The 21,438-nt window shown below is 40.5% G+C and overlaps 1 protein-coding gene across 1 annotated transcript; it reads left to right on the forward strand.

The window, feature by feature from the left end:
• The first annotated feature begins 237 nt into the window (after positions 1-237).
• Positions 238-19,752, forward strand: LOC126388578 (NACHT, LRR and PYD domains-containing protein 12-like). Its single transcript, XM_050041776.1, has 8 exons — positions 238-508; positions 697-2,470; positions 2,568-2,741; positions 2,905-3,078; positions 7,043-7,216; positions 11,177-11,350; positions 13,378-13,424; positions 15,826-19,752. Exons 1-8 carry the CDS (start codon positions 238-240, stop codon positions 16,374-16,376), a joined length of 3,339 nt encoding a protein of 1,112 aa, XP_049897733.1. The 3' UTR covers positions 16,377-19,752.
• The last annotated feature ends 1,686 nt before the right edge of the window (positions 19,753-21,438 follow it).

A 21,438-nucleotide genomic window follows, 5' to 3' on the forward strand; every position in this document is an offset into this window, starting at 1 on the left:
GGTAGACTATCCAAATAAAGTGTTACCATAGTTTCTTGTACGGATGTAAGATGATTTAATAGGAATAATAATAATAATTATTATTATTATTATTATTAATAAATATTATCTGTGTTAAGTTAATTTAATGATGTATGGTATGCTTTTTGGTATGTTTGTTTTTGTATGTTGATTACTGAAAACTACATCACCATTCTTCAAGTTGAAGATGTCCTTTGATTTTAACAGGCTGTCACAATGGAAAGTGGAGAGCTGCTGTTGAACATTTTTTTGGATTTGGGAGATAATGAGCTCAAACACTTCCACTGGCACCTGCAGCAGGCTGACAACCAGGAAAGCCTTTTCATCCCAAAATGTCAACTGGAGAAGGCAGATAGGCTGGACACAGTAAATCTAATGATGCAAACCTTCAGCACATCTACTCGGGAGGTGACCGTAAAGATTCTGAGGAAGATCAAAAGGAATGATCTGGTACTACGGTTATCAAACAACAGTTCGGGACCTAAAGGTAAGAAAAAAACACTAAAAGGATATCTTCAAAATATTAAGCAGTCCTGAACCCTATATACTTAGAACACCTAATACCAGAGATCTACAGTATATGAACTACAGGCTTAGATGTTTTACCATGAAATGTTTGCATTACTTGGTATAGCATTGTCTCTCACTTATATCATATGTTGTTTACCCATTCAGAGACTTTTGACGCATGCCAACGGAAACTCAAACACAGTCTGAGAAAGATGTTTCAGCAAATCATCACAACAGGAAAGTCAATACTTCTGAATGAGATCTACACAGAGCTTTACATTACAGAGGAAGAGAGTGGACAAGTTAACATGGAACATGAGATCAGACAGATTGAAACAGCATCCAGGAAACTAGACAGACCAGAAACAATAATCAGACAAGCAGACATCTTTAAAGCCTCATTTGGAAGAGATGAACCAATCAGAACAGTGATGACAAAGGGAGTGGCTGGCATTGGGAAAACAGTCTTAACACAGAAGTTCACTCTGGACTGGGCTGAAGACAAAGCCAACCAGGATATACAGTTCACATTTCCATTCACTTTCAGAGAGCTGAATGTTCTGAAAGAGAAAAAGTACAGCTTGGTGGAACTTGTTCATCACTTCTTTACTGAAACCAAAGAAGCAGGAATCTGCAGGTTTGAAGAGTTCCAGGTTGTGTTTATCTTTGACGGTCTGGATGAGTGTCGACTTCCTCTGGACTTCCACAACAATGACACTGTGACCGATGTTACAGAGTCCACCTCAGTGGATGTGCTGCTGACAAACATCATCAGGGGGAAACTGCTTCCCTCTGCTCGCCTCTGGATCACCACACGACCTGCAGCTGCCAATCAGATCCCTCGAAAGTTTGTTGACATGGTGACAGAGGTCAGAGGGTTCACTGACTCACAGAAGGAGGAGTACTTCAGGAAGAGATTCTCAGATAAGTCTCTGGCCTGCAGAATCATCTCCCACATCAAGACATCACAAAGCCTCCACATCATGTGCCACATCCCAGTCTTCTGCTGGATCACTGCTACAGTTTTGGAGAAACTGCTGAAAATGGAAGAGGGAGGAGAGCTGCCCAACACACTGACAGAGATGTACATCCATTTCCTGGTGGTTCAGTCCAAACTGAAGAATATTAAGTATGATGGAGGAGCTGAGACAGACCCACACTGGAGTCCAGAGAGCAGAGAGATGATTGAGTCTCTGGGAAAACTGGCTTTTGAGCAGCTGCAGAAAGGCAACCTGATCTTCTATGAATCAGACCTGACAGAGTGTGGCATCGACATCAGAGCAGCCTCAGTGTACTCAGGAGTGTTCACACAGATCTTTAAAGAGGAGACTGACCTTTACAAGGAAAGGGTGCTCTGCTTTGTCCATCTGAGCATTCAGGAGTTCATGGCTGCTCTTTATGTCCACCTGACATTTATCAACACAGGCGTCAATCTGCTAGCTTCTCGGTGGTCCACGTTATTTAGAGGAAAAACTGCAGAAAAACATCTCTATCAAACTGCTGTGGACAAGGCCTTACAAAGTCGAAGTGGACACCTGGACTTGTTCCTTCGCTTCCTCTTGGGCCTCTCACTAGAGACCAATCAGAATCTCCTACAAGGCTTGCTGACACAGACAGGAAGAAGGTCACAGATCAACCAGGAAACAGCCCAGTACATCAAGAAGAAAATCAGGGAGAATCCCTCTCCAGAGAGAAGCATCAATCTGTTCCACTGTCTGAATGAGCTGAAGGACCATTCACTAGTGGAGGAGATACAACAATACCTGAGTTCAGGAAGTATCTCCACAATCAAACTGTCTCCTTCTCAGTGGTCAGCGTTGGTCTTTATCTTACTGTTATCACAAAAAGAGCTGGACATGTTTGTCCTGCATAAATTCAGTGCTTCAGATGAGGGTCTTTTGAGGTTGTTGCCAGTGGTGAAGGCTTCCACTAACTCAAGGTAAGTCAACCTGATATACCTGTCAAACAATGTGACGATTTGACAGAGAAGCTAACAGTGTCACTGTTCTTGTTCGTCCTTATCAACTCTTCTTTAGGATGATTAGCTGTAACCTCTCAGAGAGAAGCTGTGAAGCTCTGTCCACCGTCCTCAGCTCCCAGTCCTCTAGTCTGAGAGAGCTGGACTTGAGTAACAACAACCTGCAGGACCCAGGAGTAAAACTTCTATCTGCTGGACTGAAGAGTCCACACTGCACACTGGAAACTCTCAGGTCAGTGGATTTGTGGATTGTGATGTGAAATAAAATGTAGTCTTTTTATATGTAATATTGCATTTTTCTTTCCATTCTGCCTCAAAGTGCTACTAAAAACAATGCCTGTCATAAATATAATAATAAAATGATACAGATTTTGCAAGTTAACATCTCTATTAAGGCTATGTTTATGTAAGCTGTCAAGAAGAAGTTGTGAAGCACTGGCCACAGTCCTCTGCTCAGAGTCCTCTAGTCTGAAAAATCTGGACCTGAGCAACAACGATCTGCAGGATTCAGGAGTGAAGCTGCTCTCTGTTGCGATGGACACTCCACATTGTACACTGAAAACTCTCAGGTAATTTTTTTTTTTTTTGTGATCAACTTTTCATTGTATTTTGCTTCATGTTAACAAAAAGCAGTACAACATGTACATGAAATAGAATAAGAACAAAGGACAAAAGAGAACAATAGACCCGTGGCGATCCCTCCCCCTCCTTATGGGTCTCCATATTTTAGTAATATGTGCAGTATGTAAGAAATCAAAATTTAAGTTGTGAATTGGTAACTACAGCAATTCCTTAATTTTATCTGCTATCTCTTGCCATGCAGAAATAGTGCCAGCTCGGGCACGATGCACCCTCGCCGCTGAAAGCTCCATATTGATGATATCGATATATGTGTTTATCCATTGAGTTTTTGTGACCGTATGTGGAGGTTTCCAGCTTAAAGCTAGCATCTTTTTGGCAGCAGTGATACCTGTTAAAAGAATGCGTCTGTTGATACAGTCTGTTAGTTCCAATGAGGCAATGTCATTCAAGAGTAGCAAGGTGGGAGAGCATGGCACAGTTAAACCCAGAATATCTGACAGAGTAGCACAAACCTCACCCCCAATTTTTTTTTTTACAACTTTGCATTCCCAGTACATACTCACAACCTGTGAGTCCTTCTGTGCATAACGTGCAGTTTGGGGATGATAACCGTTTTATGAGATAAGCCTTTCTCGGTGTGAGGTAAGTCCTATGAATGAAGTTGAAGGGAGTCTGTTGGTGATCTGTAGCCTGGAAATCCAGACTCAAATCTAGAAAGATTTTGAGTCTGGCCCTCACCAATACACCCTTCCTACCCAAGGGGTGGCACTAACTGAGGCATCTCAAATGCCACTGCACACAACTGGATAGCACGATGGCCAATCAGAGCAAAAACAAGGTGACGTATTCATTGCACTAAGCCCCACTGGTCGGCAAACCAGTGGGGCTAACTGATACATTATGCTTTTGAGGGCAGTCTTCTGTTCCTCCTTCAAGGAAGAAGATAAGTGTAGTTGGCTTAGCGTTTCTTTCAAAGCTAAATTGAATGGACGCGGTCCAGCTGCCATCTTGGCTGTTTACATTTCAACTCCTATGGCACAGCACTGTCCTCATCATGTTACGCCCGCCCGGAGCCCTCCTCTGTCAGATAGACTAATCTGATTGGTCCGATGGCGATTCACCGGGCTCTGCTTGTCGGGGCCTGATCCCCTTGCAGAGCAAATTCAAATTTGCTAGGGGTGGGGCATCTGGATTTCCAGGTTAGGTGATCTGGGTTTTTGGAGGCAATGACAGGTGAGGACCATATCCTCTCCCGGTCAAGCAAAACCTCTCCAGTGTAGTGTTTCAGGTCCTTAGTCCGTACTTGTGTGATGGAAAGAGCTTTATAGGAAGCACTCCGGAAGAGTGAATATAGTTGGGTGACGACACCTCTTTTTCGTCCTCTGTTGACCAAAATGGAGTGCAAGGAATGGGTGGTTAGTGGAGAGTTCCATGGTACTCCATAAGCTTTCATGGATGACCACAGTTGGAGATACAGAAAAAAGGAAGAGCCTGGTAAATTGTAAGACAGTCTTAAAATTGTGTGGCCCATTCTCATCATGAATATCTGCAAATGTGTGAACTCCTTTAGTGCTCCAAGATGGACATGAGAATGGGACCCCAGACAAATTTGGATACCAAAGAGTAGATTTTGTCCCATCAGTTGGGGGAGGTAAAGGTAACATGGAAGAGAAAAAATGTATCCGTGGTAATACATCCATCTTGACTATTGATACATGAGCTTGTAGTGATTTTGGGAGGTATGACCATCTACCAAGATCTGATTCAATTTTATTATAGATTCCTTGAAAGTTTTTTATTAACAATACAGCCAATGAAGGGAAAATATCTATCCCCAAGTACTTAAATTGATTTACAGTAGGGATATGCTGGGGTAATGTACGGGATCCAATTTTGAGTTTAATGGGAAAAGTGCTCATTTTGTCCAGTTGATTTTATACCCAGATAGGGAACTAAATTCCTCAAAAGTAGGGATGCACAATAACTTTTCTTTTAAACCGATGCCGATAACTTTCAGCTCCTAAAGGCCGATACCGATAACCGATAACACACACATATACAGTATATATATATATATATATATTCAATTCAATTTTATTTATAAAGCCCAATATCACAAATCACAATTTGCCTCACAGGGCTTTACAGCATACGACATCCCTCTGTCCTTATGACCCTCACAGCTGATCAGGAAAAACTCCCCAAAAAACCCCTTTAATGGGGAAAAAAACGGTAGAAACCTCAGGAAGAGCAACTGAGGAGGGATCCCTCTTCCAGGACGGACAGACGTGCAATAGATGTCGTACAGAACAGATCAGCATAATAAATTAACAGTAATCTATAGTATATAGTAATATATATATATCTATAAAGTGTTTCTGAAGTGTCAACAATAATCATTGTTTTTAAGTAACATTGTGTTAAAGCGCCATCTTGTGGCCCTAGTAGTAGTGCCTGCTAGTGTCGCAGTGAGGTGATAGCACTATGGTCAGATAAAGAGTTAGGGTAATGAATGGCAGAGTGAATTTGAGAAAATGAAGTTATAGAAGCCAATAAGTAATCAATCCTTGAGTTTTTATGTCTATCTGAATAGAAACTATATTGTCTTACAGAAGGATTTATAGCTCTGAATAGATCTGTAAGGCTGAAATCATTTATCAGCCCTTGGAGTGCTACTGTAGATGGATGAGTGTTCTGTGAGGGTGTACTGGATCTGTCCAAATATGGATCAAGGATGGCATTCATGTCAGCACCAATAATTACTGAATAACCCTGCAGATTACATAGAGTCCTACCAATGATTTCAAAGAAATCTGTCAATTCACTAATCTTTGTTTATCGACGTGTTTAAGGTGCGACTCTTGAATAAAGACCACATCTAATCAGAAAATATGACTTTATCAGTTCAATCTGAAGGAAGTAATAGCACCATTAAAATAAAAATAAAAACTTACTTGAGGTCCTTGACTTTGACGGTCCATGTTGGCCAGCAATCTGCTAGACTCCCGCTCCTGAGTCATGATGAAGGTGATGTCGTTTTCTCCTCCAGCACACCGACTAGGGGGCGCTGTGCCATGCAGCTAATATCATACTGTATGCGGCTATTATAGTAAAAATACGGGCACACGTGTGTAAATTAACAGTCCCTTTATTCCAAAAGTCGTAAAGAAAGCAAGGGAAGAACAGTTAATAAAGCCCTGGAGGGCGGGAGTGGATGAACCTGCTAAAAGTATACCTGCCCGGACGGGACGCTCTAAAACTAAAGCCAGTGCGCCCGCAAGGAGGCAGGGATCATTTCATTGGTCAACAATAAACCTGGCGTTCTATTGGTTGGGGGATTTTGACAGGGTTATTACACAAAAAAATCCAAGAGCAGGGCAGAAATCTGAGAGCAGAAATTCCACAAGCGCACAGAAGCAGCTTGAGCGCGAGGAGAAGAGCTGAAGCTGGAGCAGGAAATCTGTGCAAGCAACATTGTATCTGAGTGTGAGCACACAGTTTAGCAGAAACAGAGTAGATCTAAGCACAAGCAGAGGCTATTTGAGTGTGAGGGCAGGGTTTTGAGGGACAATATTACAAAATCTGAGCGTGAAATCAATAAATAATGCTCTTAAATTGATATACTACTCTCTTGAATATAGATAGGAAAAAAGCTCCATACCTGGCATTCATGTGGATGCCACTTAAGATGCACCATCCACACCCAAACACTGTTTTACAGAAATTCTGGACAAAAAGGTAAACCTGCTTGATATAATTTTAAGAAGTGCTGTGTTGCTAAGTGTTGAGTAGGACTTCTTAAATCCTAAACCACCTTTTTCTGTCAAGGTTAGCTGCTGCAGTACCTGCAGTGTGAGACTCTTTAAGAAGATGAATACCAGCGGCTGACAACACTGAACTTAAAGTATAAGAGAATTAAGTTTACACTAATATCTTTTCATTTCCATTAAGGTTGAATCTGTGTAAACTGTCACAGCGAAGTTGTGAAGCTCTGGCCTCAGTTCTAAGCTCTCAGTCCTCCACTCTGAAAGAGCTAGACTTGAGCAACAATGACCTGGAGGATACAGGTGTGAAGATGCTCTCTGCTGGACTGAAGAGTCCACACTGTACTCTGGAAACTTTCAGGTCAGATTTTTTTTTTTGTCTTTAATGTATTGTATTACTAGTCAGCAGCATTGGAAAAGCATCTGAAGAAAACATGGACTGATCCAGATAAGGAATGCAAAAGATGGTGATTCTGTCCGGTCAGTCCATGTTTTCAGTATGTCCTGCCCTTTAAACGTGTGTTATATTTTCTGGCTCAATACTTGCCAGTACAACACACTTGCTACAGTGTGTCACAAGTTAAAACCCATACACCAGTTGCATAAACTTTCTTAGTTAAGTTTGTCCCTCATCCAAAATATTTTCCTAAACAGAGGGGTAGGCTATCTCCTTGCTGAAGTGTTTAGACTATGGCTTTCACTGAGTGCTCCAGGAATTACACCTAAAAACCGAATATGAGTTAGCATTTTAGCACTCCTGGTTCCTTTTTCTCGAAGTCAATGGATTTTTTAAATGAGTTTATGGTTTGATTTCTGAAATAAAGTCTGTGGCTAGCACGAGCTGAAGAGACTTCCACGTTTAAATACAACATAAAATACGTCAGTTAATACCACCCTAGTGAATTTTGAAGCTTCTACATGTCTTAAAAAAGTAGTAACTAACAAGTGACAAAATGAGACTACAGAACATCATAACAAAGATCACGGCTTTACAGCCTCGTTGTGATGGCGACATTAAGTCATGCGACCATGGTGTAGTTTGTTTAAAGCCTAGTGTTTTTTATCTCCGGCGATTTATCTTGCTGAACAAAATGTGTAAGTATCATAAATGTTTGTTTGCCACCAAGCTTATTTTCTGTAATAATCTAAAATCCAATGGAAAAAATTCCATTAGCTTTTCGTTGAGGGAACCAGGGTGATGGTAAATTCTGTGTCTGCCTACATAAAAGTGTCATCCCGGAGCGCTCTATAAAGCACGTTTGCATTTCAGTTGCCATGGTCACGCTTCACTCACATCATCATCCTTTACATTTACTGTCTACTGTGACAGCGAGACAGAAGATAACCACACATTAACAGGAGTCGGCAAACACTGGTGAGTTTCAATAAAACAATATAGCTACAGGTAATACGTGACACAGAGTTAAAGTAACATTTGGCGTGCTAGCTACAAAGTTGCTAGTGCAAATGATAATGTAACAATGTTGACAATAACTTACCAGCTGTTAATGCTGGGCTTGCAGGAGGAGCGCTACCACTGTAAGAACAACAGATAGGTCTAATATGTGTGCTATATGACTTGTCTAGCTCCATTAACATATTGTGAAATTTAACACAGCAAGGCTACCTTATGTTTTTTTTATTGGGACTCATCAACAGACACTAACTCATTCTGTGAACATTTAACAGTTTTGTTTTCATTTTGGCTTCATGTTAAGTCAATAAACGTGATGTTTTACAGATAACGTTAAAGCTCGTCTATTTCCATCTTTTTTGATTTGCACATTTGTATAACAGCTGATTTATTAAACCAGAGTTCTACAAAGAAATAGATTGCACCATATTTAGCAGAATGCCTCAGTTATATAGAAAGTACTGGTTTGGTGTTCAAGGTCTGGCTACAGTTTTGTAGTGATTTTGAAGACAGACTGACCTTGTATACTCTCTCAAGTTGCACTTCACTCATAGTGTCCATAGTGTAAAAATGCACCCTGGTATCTCCTCCTCCTCTTCAATCACCATAAATTTGTTGTCTTATGTTACATAGATTATTTAAGATTATCTAACTTGTAAGAGACTGGTATAGGACCTTCTGGCAACACATAAGGGAACACTTATGTAGCAAAGGTTTTCCCTTGTAACATTGTAAGGAAATCAGTATGGTGAAATTTATGCAGCTCTTTTTTCTTTTTTTAAGATATCCTTAGATGGAAATTTAATTCAACTGGACACTGATACTTTGGGTTTTTTTTGGCTATGACTACTTGAATCCCCCTTTACACCAAGATTGATATAAGTGAACATAGACAGTAGTTTTAGTGTTTTTCATGTATTTTGTCCACAGTTTTTAGTGGAACAGAATGGGATAAAGATTCTTGGACAAAATGTTTAAGAACGTTTCAAATGGCTTGATTACAAAAAGGTTAAGTGAGCTATCTGAATAATATTGCAGAGTAAATAGAGCAGGCCTTTTAAGTCTGTCATGTCTGATTTTGAGGAAATTCTGGGTTTCACCCTGCAAAATTACCCAGATTTTCAGATCTTCTTTGTGTTGATCTTCATTACTCTGTCTGTTTTTGTTCTGTTGCAGTGGACCAATTTACCAATTTACCAATTTAGTGACTGAGAAAAAAAAAAGATTCATGTCTCCATTGAGGGTGGAGTGATTTTAACATTACCTGCGCAGATTTTTATTCCAAATGGAGCAAATGTGGGTCATGTTTTTTCAACCCCACAACAGTAATAATTATGCCACAATTACTGTTTTTCTAATAACTGGCTTATCCTCATGTAATTTGAATCCTCTCAGATTCAACATTCTGGTATTTTAGAGTGGAGCTCTGAGTTTTGTCTGCAGGAAGAGCTGCTTGTCACTCTAATTTTTATTAAATTGTTATCAGTTCAGTGTGAAATTTGACTTTTGTGTGAAAATGGTGGAAGTCAAAAATGTTTTTGATAACCTGATAGATGAAATATGCTAAACACTAACATCTAACTAATGGACTGCACTTGTACAGCATTTTTATAGTCCTCTGACCACTCTTTTACAGCGCTTTTACACTACATGTCACAGTCACCCATTGACACACACATTCACACACTGTTAATTCTACCAGACATGGTGCCACCTGCTGCTCAGTCATCATTCACATGCAATGTAGGCAGGTGTATGTGGACCATTTCTGTTGCCAAATTCAAAGGGTTAATTCCATCTGAATGAGGCTTAAAATAGAACAAGCTTTAAAGCCCCTACAAGGAACTTTCATTTTGAGTTGATTTTGGCGACCCTGTGGACAAAAGCAGTAGTGTTTTGCCGGAATGAAGCCTACATTTCCCATGAGCTCTAGTGCATATTACCTGGCTCGCGCATGTGTTTGTTTTGGGGATGAATGAAACAGCAAGATGGGAAAACTTTGCCCCTGCTCCTATCGGGGATCCCAGCTCACCTCTGCCGTGCCCCAGCTCCACCTCTCCGGCGTAAGCGCCACCGCCGCCGGGGTAAACGCAGCGGTCGGCTGGTAAGGCTGAAAGCCTGTTTGGCAAGCACTTCCACGGCTTCTTGGACTGAGTATGGAGCGGTGCCTCGCCTCTTTATTCCTCGGCACTTGCTGGACTCTGTCGACGCCTGGCTGGTACCTGTCGTCGGCCCGGATGAGGTGTTCCAGCCCTGCGGCCCCTGCTCTCCTCATCCCCGCTGGCGCGGGGTGAATCTGCGCAACCTGCGGCCTCTTTGTGTGTGGCTCCCCAGACAGCTAACGCCGTGGAACCCGCCAGCTCCTGCCAGGATTGGGCTGGTAAATGCTAGATCGCTAGCGAACAAAACGTTTATCCTGAAGGATTTCCTGACTTCCCGAGGATTGGATTTTCTCTGTGTGACTGAAGCGTGGCTGACTGTTGGTGAGTCCAGTGCTTTCACAGAACTTTCACCCGATGATTGCTGCTATTTTAAAGGAGGAGGAATAGCGACTATTCATAAGAGTCACTATAAATGTAAGCAGCTAGGTAAGATGACGTGTGCCATCTGAGTGCCGTAAATTGTTTCGTCCTGGAAGCGACCTGGGGCGGACCCGGAGCCAGTTTCCTAAAGGTATGGATATACACTATATAGAAACAGCTTATCTTCACACCGATGGTCTCATTTGCTGTTGTAGGTCACGCACAGACATCAGCAGAAACGAGAGACTTTTGCATATCCAGTTAAAAGTTCCTTGTAGTGGCTTTAATCAGGGAGATATCACCGACTGTTAAACAAGGCAAAAGCAGGAAAAAAGTATTTACTAGAATCAACAAACACAAAACTAGACTGTGACTCTGTGTGCAGGCTGTCAGGCTGTTTCATCACAGAGGAAGGCTGTTCTTCTCTGGCCACAGCTCTGAAGTCCAACGCCTCCCATCTGAAAGAGCTGGATCTGAGCTACAATCATCCAGGATACTCAGGAGTAATGATGCTCTTTGCTACACTGGAGGATCCACAGTGGACACTGGCCACTCTCAAGTATGAAACAAGCAAGAATGTAGGCTTTATAACTGGGCCGTAATTACAATACACTTTGGGGGGTACAAGTGCCCCCAATATTCAGAGAATATTAAATTGCCCCCCTTGATACTGTACTGTATAATTTCCATAACTTTCATGTTCCTTAAATGTGCATAAAATTTGATACCAGATGATATTAGTTTCCAGCACAACAGTGAACCTTGAGCACATTTTTAATGAGAACATATTAATGTTCATCTGAGAGTGAAGGACACTGGAGAAAGGTTAGGTATAGGTGACTTGGAGGGGGTAAGTCAATTGTGTGTTTTTTGGAAACTGTGATAGAATACAATGGAGCAAAAGTCTATAATTTATCTTTTTGGACACCTTAACAATAGACACAAAGTCACTGGCAATTTCATTTTTGCTCCAGATGATTCAGGGAGTGATGGAAGTTGAAGACACAGAGTAAGTGAGAGCAGACACCTTCTTGGATAGCATGACAGAACACAGTACAGAAATAGACTGTTTTTACTTGACAATATATTGTCTCTATCTACTATTTAAAAAATCAACCACTTTGGGGATTTGTTCAGGTCTCAATGTCAATGAAGACAGCTTCAAAAGTACTTTAAACATTTATCATTTTAAGTCTATGATCATAACAGTCTAACCTTTTATGTAACATTAATTAAATGTTCTGTATGTGACCATGAGAGCATTAACATAGCAGCAAACCACTATTTGCTATATAAAGCTATAGTGGACTCAACATATTCACATGGAACAGTTTGTATGATATCCTATGAAAAATGCATGCACAACAGTTCATATGATATCCTACAAATTTGCACCCCAAGAATGATGCAACATCCTTAACATACAGTTACGTAATTAATATAAAGTTACAGAGCTTAGTTTTGGCATAATTACTTTGGTTAGGTTTAGGAAAAGAAACATGGTGAGGATGTACCTTAAAATAACTCACACTTCATTCAAAGTCCACATTGATCTGAACGCACAACTCCAGGGGAAAGTCCCAGGTGAAGGTCCATTTTTTTGTGTGCATTGGTCATGTGATCGCAGCCTTTCGAAATACATGATTGCAGCCTTTCAGAATATGTGGGATATGTACAAATTTGCATGCAGTGTTTTCCATAGAAAAACATATGCAAGATATGTGCGAACAGCATGAGTGAAGAAATGGTGTGCTGACCAGAGAGTGAAGTCACCCTCTGTCACCCTCTCTGTGGTTTGTTGTCGAACCTCATAGAATGGTTCATATGATAGGCCTATCAAACGAAAAACGAAAATGCAGACAGAACAGTTCGTATGATATACTACGAATTAGCGCCCCACGAATTACATTATGTTCTTAACATACAGTAACATAATTAACGTAAAGTTACTGCGGTTAGGTTTAGGAAGAGAAACATGGTGAGGATGCACCTTAAAATGACTCAAAGTTCACACGGTTCCAAACTAGCATGTCCTTCTGGAGGAAAGTCTATGTTTTTGTGACCCATCCAGTACCCCAATCTGCCTCCTTACAAGATTGTTCGGTACTGCTTTCTTGTTTACTACTGTCAGTGCATTGGTCATATTGGTCGCAGCCTTTCAAAATACATGGGATATGTACAAATGTGGATGCATTACTTTTCGTAGGAAAATGTACAACAGTTTATGTGAACAGCCTGATTGTTGTAGTAAGCCAGTCCAGCTACACATGTATGTTTGTGAATGTGTTTATCCCATTGGCTAGCTCATCACCTCCAATTTGCATGGCACTCATATGGCGGTTACCACTGATATCGGAATGGCATTTTCACAGACATGTAGTGCCCATTCTCTGATTAACACTGTTGCTACTGTCAGCATGGAGTTGCTGCTGTTAAGACCTCACTAGAGTTTGGGTCCCAGAAGTCAAACATTGCCCACCCAATGTTAAATAGCTGATTACAGCCCTGGTATATAATTTAAATTTTCTTTGTAGGAGTGAGTGAAAGAATTTTGGTTGACATTTATGATTTTGTTTCTTCTTTAAGTGTGGATCACTCTGGAATGCAGAGGTTGAAACCTGGACTGCGAAAATGTAAGTGTGTCAGTCTTACTCTTAAAAACTGTGTATTAATTTATTTAACAGAAAGCCTGTTGATGGTGCTTACAGTGGTGTGAGGATAACAACTAATGTTAGATATAAGTTTTAAAGTATAAGTTTTATTCAACATCACGTACAGGCCGGAAAACAGGTCAGTAAACAGTAGAAAGCAGCATGGAGGCCTGTGAAATGTTATTCAGTCTCTCTAAAACACTGTGCAAACTAAATTTGGATGGATTTTTGAGTGCTGCTTGGACAGAGACAGACAATATTTTGCGGCAGAGCGTCATTGCATTGTCATGTCATATTTCCATCACTGCTGATCAAAGCCAATCACTGCTGGAGCTGATAAATACCCGTGACTACAACAGAGTCAGTTGACCAGGGAATTGTAACCTTTCCCATGAAATAAAAAAGCCAGATGTTCATAGGGGTTAGTGGGGCTTTGATTTAAAAAGATTGCTTAAGGACACTAGGATAGGATAGTATAGGGATGGCCCAATCCTGCACTCCTACCGATAGCGCTTAATCTCAGTGAATTGGATACTGGATGTTGAACATTTTATCCTGCTTCCTGCCTCTTTCTAAGTAGAAACCCTAGGTTGGATGCTAACATTTCCGAAGCCTATGCCTGACTTTCCAGTCCCTACAGGGACCCTCTCCCCCAGTTGTGTGGCCACTTTACAGTCTGGTCTGACAGAATGCGAGACATACTGCTGATGAGACCTCTTCATCACAGTTGAAATGGATTACAAGTCATGAATAGCACTAAGGATCTATTAGACCAAAGATTGACCGTCACTGTCCTTGTTGCTCAGAATACCCTGCAGCAGAGTCCTGTACCGAGTATCCACAGGTAACCAGCGGGTGACCCGCAAAAAGTTGTGTAACGGGTAAAAATGTGTACATATATATATATATATATATATATATATATATATATATATATATATATGTATAAATTCATGGATAAGAGCATAGGTAAAAATGAACAATATGTTTTTTATTTTTCAGAAGAAAGAAACTGAAAAAGATGTGCAGTATATGTGTAAAATTTTGGCCTCTAAATTACTGTTATCAAGCAGCAATAAATGACACAAGTTGAACCTTTGACCCTGTCACATTCATCATCAACATGGAGGACTCCAACGAAGATAGGGTGGCAGCCTACATCAAGTTCAAGACACCAAATGAGGATCCTGGATGGAGTGTGCTAAAATGTTTCCTAACTTGGGCGTGACTGCGCAGAATGTTGTCACTATCTCGGCATCGAGAGCTGCGATCGAAAGAAACGTTTCCTCTGCTGCATTTGTAATTCAAGAACAGAGAATGTGAGTGACTGTAGGCAGCGTGTTTAATCACGGGTGCAGGTTGGATCACGGAACTGTTATTAATGGGTGTGGGCAGGCGCAGCTTTGACTTAGACATAATGACAGGTTCTGGTACTGAGCTTCACGGGTATGGGCGGGTGCAGGTTTTCAAAAATGGACCCGGGCAGGACTCTGCCCTGTAGTGTCCCATGACAAGAGGTTGAGGCAGAAACCCTGCTTTTATACTGCAAAAGTATCTTCTGCTTGGGGTCATGAGCATAACTTTATTTACATGTGGTCTTAATAATAGTCGGAATGAAGGCTTTCACTCTGAGTTCTGGAAGCCAAAGACATTTGCACCATGTTCCACACAGTTTTCTTTAATTAATCCCTCACACCTGAATCAGTTGATATTCAGTCTCACAAAAAGAAATTCTCAGAAATTTCGGTAACACTTTACTTGAAGGTCAGGTCTATAATGCATTATGAGCACATTCATAAGACATTATAACGCATTTATAAGGCTTTATAAACATCGTTATAAATGTTTATAATCATGTATGACAACTTAAAACAAGGTTTATAAAGTATTATAAGTGGTTACATAATGCATTATAAATTCAGCATTCATAATGCTTTATACTTCCATGCCAAAGTGACGACAGTGTTTGAAAGAAGAATCTGAAGTACTGGGTTACATAGCACATTATAACTATCATAACTTTAGCCAGTTATAAAGACTCAAAGAACTGCTCTGACATATAATAAATGCTTAATTTCTGAAACGGAATAATGCCAGTACTTCAGATTCTTCTTTCAAACACTGTCGTCACTTTGGCATGGAAGTATAAAGCATTATGAATGCTGAATTTATAATGCATTATGTAACCACTTATAATACTTTATAAACCTTGTTATAAGTTGTCATACATGATTATTAACATTTGTAACAACGTTTATAAAGCCTTATAAATGTGTTATAATGTCTTATAAATGTGCTCATAATGCATTATAGACCTGACCTTTAAGTAAAATGTCTACTGTACTGACTCTTTTCTCTTTTCTGACTCTGTTCTCCTCTTCAGATGCCTGTGATTTCACACTGGACCCAAACACAGCCAACGGTGACCTCCTGCTATCTGACAACAACAGGAAGGTGGAATGGTGCAGAGAGCAACTGTATCCTGATCACCCAGAGAGATTTGACAGCTGGGAGCAGGTTGTGTGTAGACAGGATGTGACTGCTCGCTGCTACTGGGAGGTGGAGTTGGAAGGAGGAGTTGAAATTGCAGTGACTTATAGAGAAATCAAAAGGAGAGGACGAGTTTCTGACAGCAGGCTGGGAAGGAATGATCAGTCTTGGAGTCTGCAGTGCTCTGATAATGGTTACTTGGCCTGGCACAATGACAAGAGGACAGTCATTCGCACTGCACACTCCTCTGGCTCCAACAGAATAGCTGTGTATGTGGACTGGCCCGCTGGCACTCTGTCCTTCTATAGAGTCTCTGATACATCAGTCCACCTCCACACCTTCTACACCTCATTCTCTAAACCTCTCCACCCCGCTTTTAAGATTGATGCTGATACATTTGGGTTTGGAGTGTTTGGTTCCTCAGTGTTCCTGTGTAGGCTGTAGGAGGGAGGGTTACCACTGCTGACAATGGTGACATGACAGTTCACACTGTACACACACACACACACACACACACACACACACAGATTGACCAACACACTCATAGCAGCAGCAAACTTTCTGTTGCTCACGTCTCTGGACTCGGAGCTGCTCCGCTCCTGACATACGTTGCTGCCCCATAAGTATGAGCTAACATAAGCAGTGGCTAACATCCAACACCGAATTGTTTAACAGTTCCAACAAACTTGCACCAACACCAGAATGGCACAACACTGTTGTTAAACTCCATCCATCCATCCATCTTCTAACCGCTTCATCCTCTTGAGGGTCGCGGGGGGGCTGGAGCCTATCCCAGCTGACATCGGGCGAGAGGCAGGGTACACCCTGGACAGGTCGCCAGACTATCGCAGGGCTGACACATAGAGACAAACAACCATTCACACTCACATTCACACCTACAGACAATTTAGAGTTATCACTTAACTTAGTCCCCAATCTGCATGTCTTTGGACTGTGGGAGGAAGCCGGAGTGCCCAGAGAGAACCCACACTGACACGGGGAGAACATGCAAACTCCGCACAGAAGGGCTCCCACACCCAGAATCGAACCAGGAACTAGGAACCCTCCTGCTGTGAGGCGACAGTGCTAACCACCACACCACCGTGCCGCCCCTCGTTGTTAAACTCGTTAATCATTAATAATAATAATACTTGTTAGGTAATGTTAACTGTGTTATGCTAACAGTTAGCCTTGTCACTGTGTGTGTAGCCAGTGCACTCTAGGAACTGTCTCCGGCACGGAGCTTAAATGCCTACAGCAGTAGCTACAACCCATAAAGTCTGTGGTGTGGTGAAGTAAAGAGTGGTGTATTGACAGAGTTGGCAGTCAGCATGTCGAGATGCCACCAAAATGTCCATAAGCCCATAAATTCAGTGATGATATAGCTCTAAAGAATTTCTGATCTGCCAATGTCCGCACACTCGATGGGTCCAACATCTGTGATATTTTGTGCCATGTTGACTCCGACTCTCTTTGTCTGCCACACAGACAGATTAAGGGACCTATACATTTCTTCAGATGCCAACAGTGTTCATTATACCTACTAAGTATGGAAGTCAGTGCTTTTGGGGGTGAACATCATGCCAACATCATGTGGTCTACACCAGGGGTTCTTCCAAACATTCCAACATTCCAAATGTTTTGTTCCATTTTCCAAACAAATTAGCAAAAAATATATAAAATGACAAAAATATGAGAAATAAAACTGGGCTGTAAATATGTGTCATGCCACTGCCAGCTATATTGACCAAGATATATATTCTGCTTACCTTCAGTGAAAGAGACACTCAAGACTTGTCCAGCTGTATGGCAAAGTATAGGCTTGCCTTTATTCTTTGCACAAGTTGGCATTTTCTGTCATCATCCATGTCAACAATAATGCTGCTCATGGTATATTTGGAGAGTTGTACTGGCTGAATTTTGGTTGCCGCTGCCTCCTCTAGTAACTCCACATACCCACAACACTAGGCAAGATAAGCTCCTCTGCAACCGTATAAAGTTTCTTGCTTCAAGCCAAAAGAACATCAACCATATAGCTAGCTTTCAAATTGTTTTTAGACTGAGTTATTAATTTTGTAAAGACTATCAATTGTGCCTGAAGCCCATCTTGATTCCTTAGGGAACATTGTTTTGGCTTCCCAACACATCTTGGGTGCTGTTTGTTTAAAGAGGACCTATTCTGCTCGTTTTCAGGTTCGTACTTTTATTTGAGGTTTCAACTAGAACATGTTTACATGTTTTAATGGTCAAACAATACAAAAAATTTGTTTTGCTCAAATTGTCTGAGCTGGAACACCTGTATCCACTCTCTGTCTGAGCCACTGAGTGCCGCTCCTGTCTCAGCATCACTGACTGCTAATATGAACTCAAATTTAATGTATTCAGGGTAGGGGTATATAACAGTTTACATTTACAAAATCCATGGTTCAATATGGCACGGTGGTATATGTTTTTGATACAGCCATAAAGTATAAATGCCAAAGTGTATTCCTGGATTTTTAGCACTTTTAATAATGGTTTATTTTCTACACCGTAAGCAAAGTTAGTCAACAACTCAGAGCCAATTTTATAAAGTCCAATTAATTGCAAGGGCCATAAAGGCCAACACACAGCCAGGGTGCTGTTGACTCTCCAGAAAAACAGCAGTTTTATTTTCTGTGCACACTCACATTCCAGCTACTGTACCTCGACTTCCTCTGTCTGCATGATGGGTTCAGTATGCGCTGTGGGCACCAAATGATGTGATGTTCTGTGTTATGTGTGGTTTGTGTTGGTGCATCGCACAGAGATGTCAAACACATTGCAGCTCAATTTACCATCAGTGTCCTGAGAGACAAATTAATGTTGATAGACTGCTACTTCAACAAGAGTGCAAATGTCAACTGACAATGTTTTTGAAGTACTGACCAACCACTGGGGCATAAAGGGCAAGTGGTTTATTAAAACTAGATTTTATTGACATGGCTCTGACCATTGGCTCTATCAGTTATGATAATGTTGCTCTCACCAATATAATGGCTCAAAAACTGGAAATATATGACAGCAGTGAAAAGAAATATGCAAGGTCAAGAAACACATATCTAATGATCAGACAGGGTAAAAACAAATTTACAGTTTGTCCAGATTATTTAAGTCACTTTATTTAATGGTCACCGTTAAAGTGAGCGCATCTGCAATGTTGCTAATCATCTCTCAGTGTAAAACTGTGCACACAGCCACAGTGAGTAAGCAGGTCAAAGTTGAAGCAGGATCTTGGTCTGGAAAGTGCAAGGGATTATTTACAATGGACAGTTTGTGTAATAAATTTTATCTTTACGTAATAACTGGGTGGTCATCTGACTGCTCATGCTGCTTGTGCGTAGTGATATCACCATGTTCACATATCTCAGCAGCTGTACTGTTAAGTACAATGTTATTATAACAGATAAAAACTAAGGCCAGAGCTACAAAAATTTAATTTGTAATAACGGTATTATTCCTTTAATGACATTCTTAACATGTTCTGTAAAGTCTATGGCTATGGACTCAGTCTTTCACTTATGTAGCATTTTTACCATGTTAGTATCCTCCAATCTTTTTTTAATTTTCATTAAATTACATTTATTCAGTAATCTTTTTTCCTATCACATGTTACATGAAGGACACATGACACAGGATTTAACTGGTTATATAAAGTGTCTTTGACTTTCTTTAAAAGTGCTCTGTTAATACAATGTATCATTATTACTTATCATTACCATGGGCAACATCTAACCCAAATAATCTGTGAATGGTTCTGTCTTGATCTTTAGTCTGACTCCAGTTTTATAATGTTGGGATTATCAATCCATTTTACTCACATTACACTGACAGATACCTGTACTGCTGTACTGCTGTACTGTAATAAATAAAAAGTTAAATTTATTAAATTTGTATGAATTACCATATATCACAATCATACATCACATTTGATTTACTAGATGCTGGTGGTCCTTATGGTCCAGACTTCCACCACAAGGGATCACCAAAGCTTCACCGTGTGTATATGTATATATATATATATATATATATATATACACTCACTGACTACTTTATTAGGTACACTTGTTCAATTGCTTGTTGATGCAAATAGCCAATTAGGCATGTAGACATGGTCGAGACGACCTGCTGAAGTTCAAACCGAGCATCAAAACAGGGAAGAAAGGTGATTTAAGTGATTTTAAACGTGGCATGGTTGTTGATGTCAGATGGGCTGGTCTGAGTATTTCAGGAACTGCTGATCTACTGGGATTTTCATGCACAAACATCTCTATGGTTTAAAGAAGATGGTCCAAAAAAGAAAATATCCAGGCATTTTTTCTGGGTGAAAATGCCTTGTTGATGCCAGAGGTCAGAGGAGAATGGCCAAAGTGGTTCAAGATGATAGAAAGGAAACAGCAACTCAAATAACCACTTGTAACAACCAAAGCAGCTATGCAGAAGACCATCTCTGAATGAACATATTGAACCTTGAAGCAGATGGGCTACAGCAGCAGAAGACCACACCAGATACCACTCCTGTCAGCTAAAAACAGGAAGCTGAGAATACAATTGGCACAGGCTCACCAAAATTTGACTACAGAAGATTAGAAAAATCTGAATGCTGCGACATTCAGACGGTAGGGTCAGGATTGGCGTAAACAACATGAAAGCATGGATCCATCCTGCCTTGTATCAACGGTTAAGGCTGGTGGTGGTGGTGTAATGGTGTGGGGAATTTTATTCACATCATGGATGTGCAGCCGACAAATCTGCAGCAAGTGTGTTCATCATGTCAAATTGGACCAAAATCTCTGAAGAATCTTTCCTGCACCTTGTTGCATCTATGCCACAAAGAATTAAGGCAGTTCTGATTTTAAGAGGGGATCCAACCAAGTACTAACAAGGTGTACCTAATAAAATGGCCAGTGTGTATGTATATATATATATATATATATCAATCAAACAGTCTCGATCTTCTTTCTTCTAAGAAATATTAGGGACAGAATTGTATACTTTGATTTGACTTGATTTGATTTGATTTGATTTGAAGTCTTTATTTATTTTGTAATAACTTACAAAAATTAGAAAAACTGATGTAACTAACTCTGCAGGAAATAATCTGTTAGTTAATTAGTTTAATACTACTAATTGTCAATTTTTTTTTATTAATTTACAATAATAATAACAATACTAAAAATAATGATTTAAAACTTAAATTGTACAATAATGACTGTGTTTACAAGGTCTTTAGTATCCCGGTTTTGATTGGGTTTTTTAATTATCCCGTTTTTGTGTTTGTGCATGTAAACACCATATCCCAAATTCAGAAACCAGGTTATGCCCTTTTCCCGGTTTCAAGAAACCCGGTTTTGCCACCTGGAGTACTCCGATAGAAGTGGTGGCAGTGACAGCCAAATACCTATCAAAGTTGGTGACGTATTCAATATTCGGTGTCGCTCTCTCCTCCCATTGCTGAAGATGAAGTGGATGAGCCATAGCTGTAATG

The sequence above is a fragment of the Epinephelus moara genome, chromosome 4 (assembly GCF_006386435.1).
Source record: "Epinephelus moara isolate mb chromosome 4, YSFRI_EMoa_1.0, whole genome shotgun sequence".
Classification (NCBI taxonomy): Eukaryota; Metazoa; Chordata; class Actinopteri; order Perciformes; family Serranidae; genus Epinephelus; species Epinephelus moara.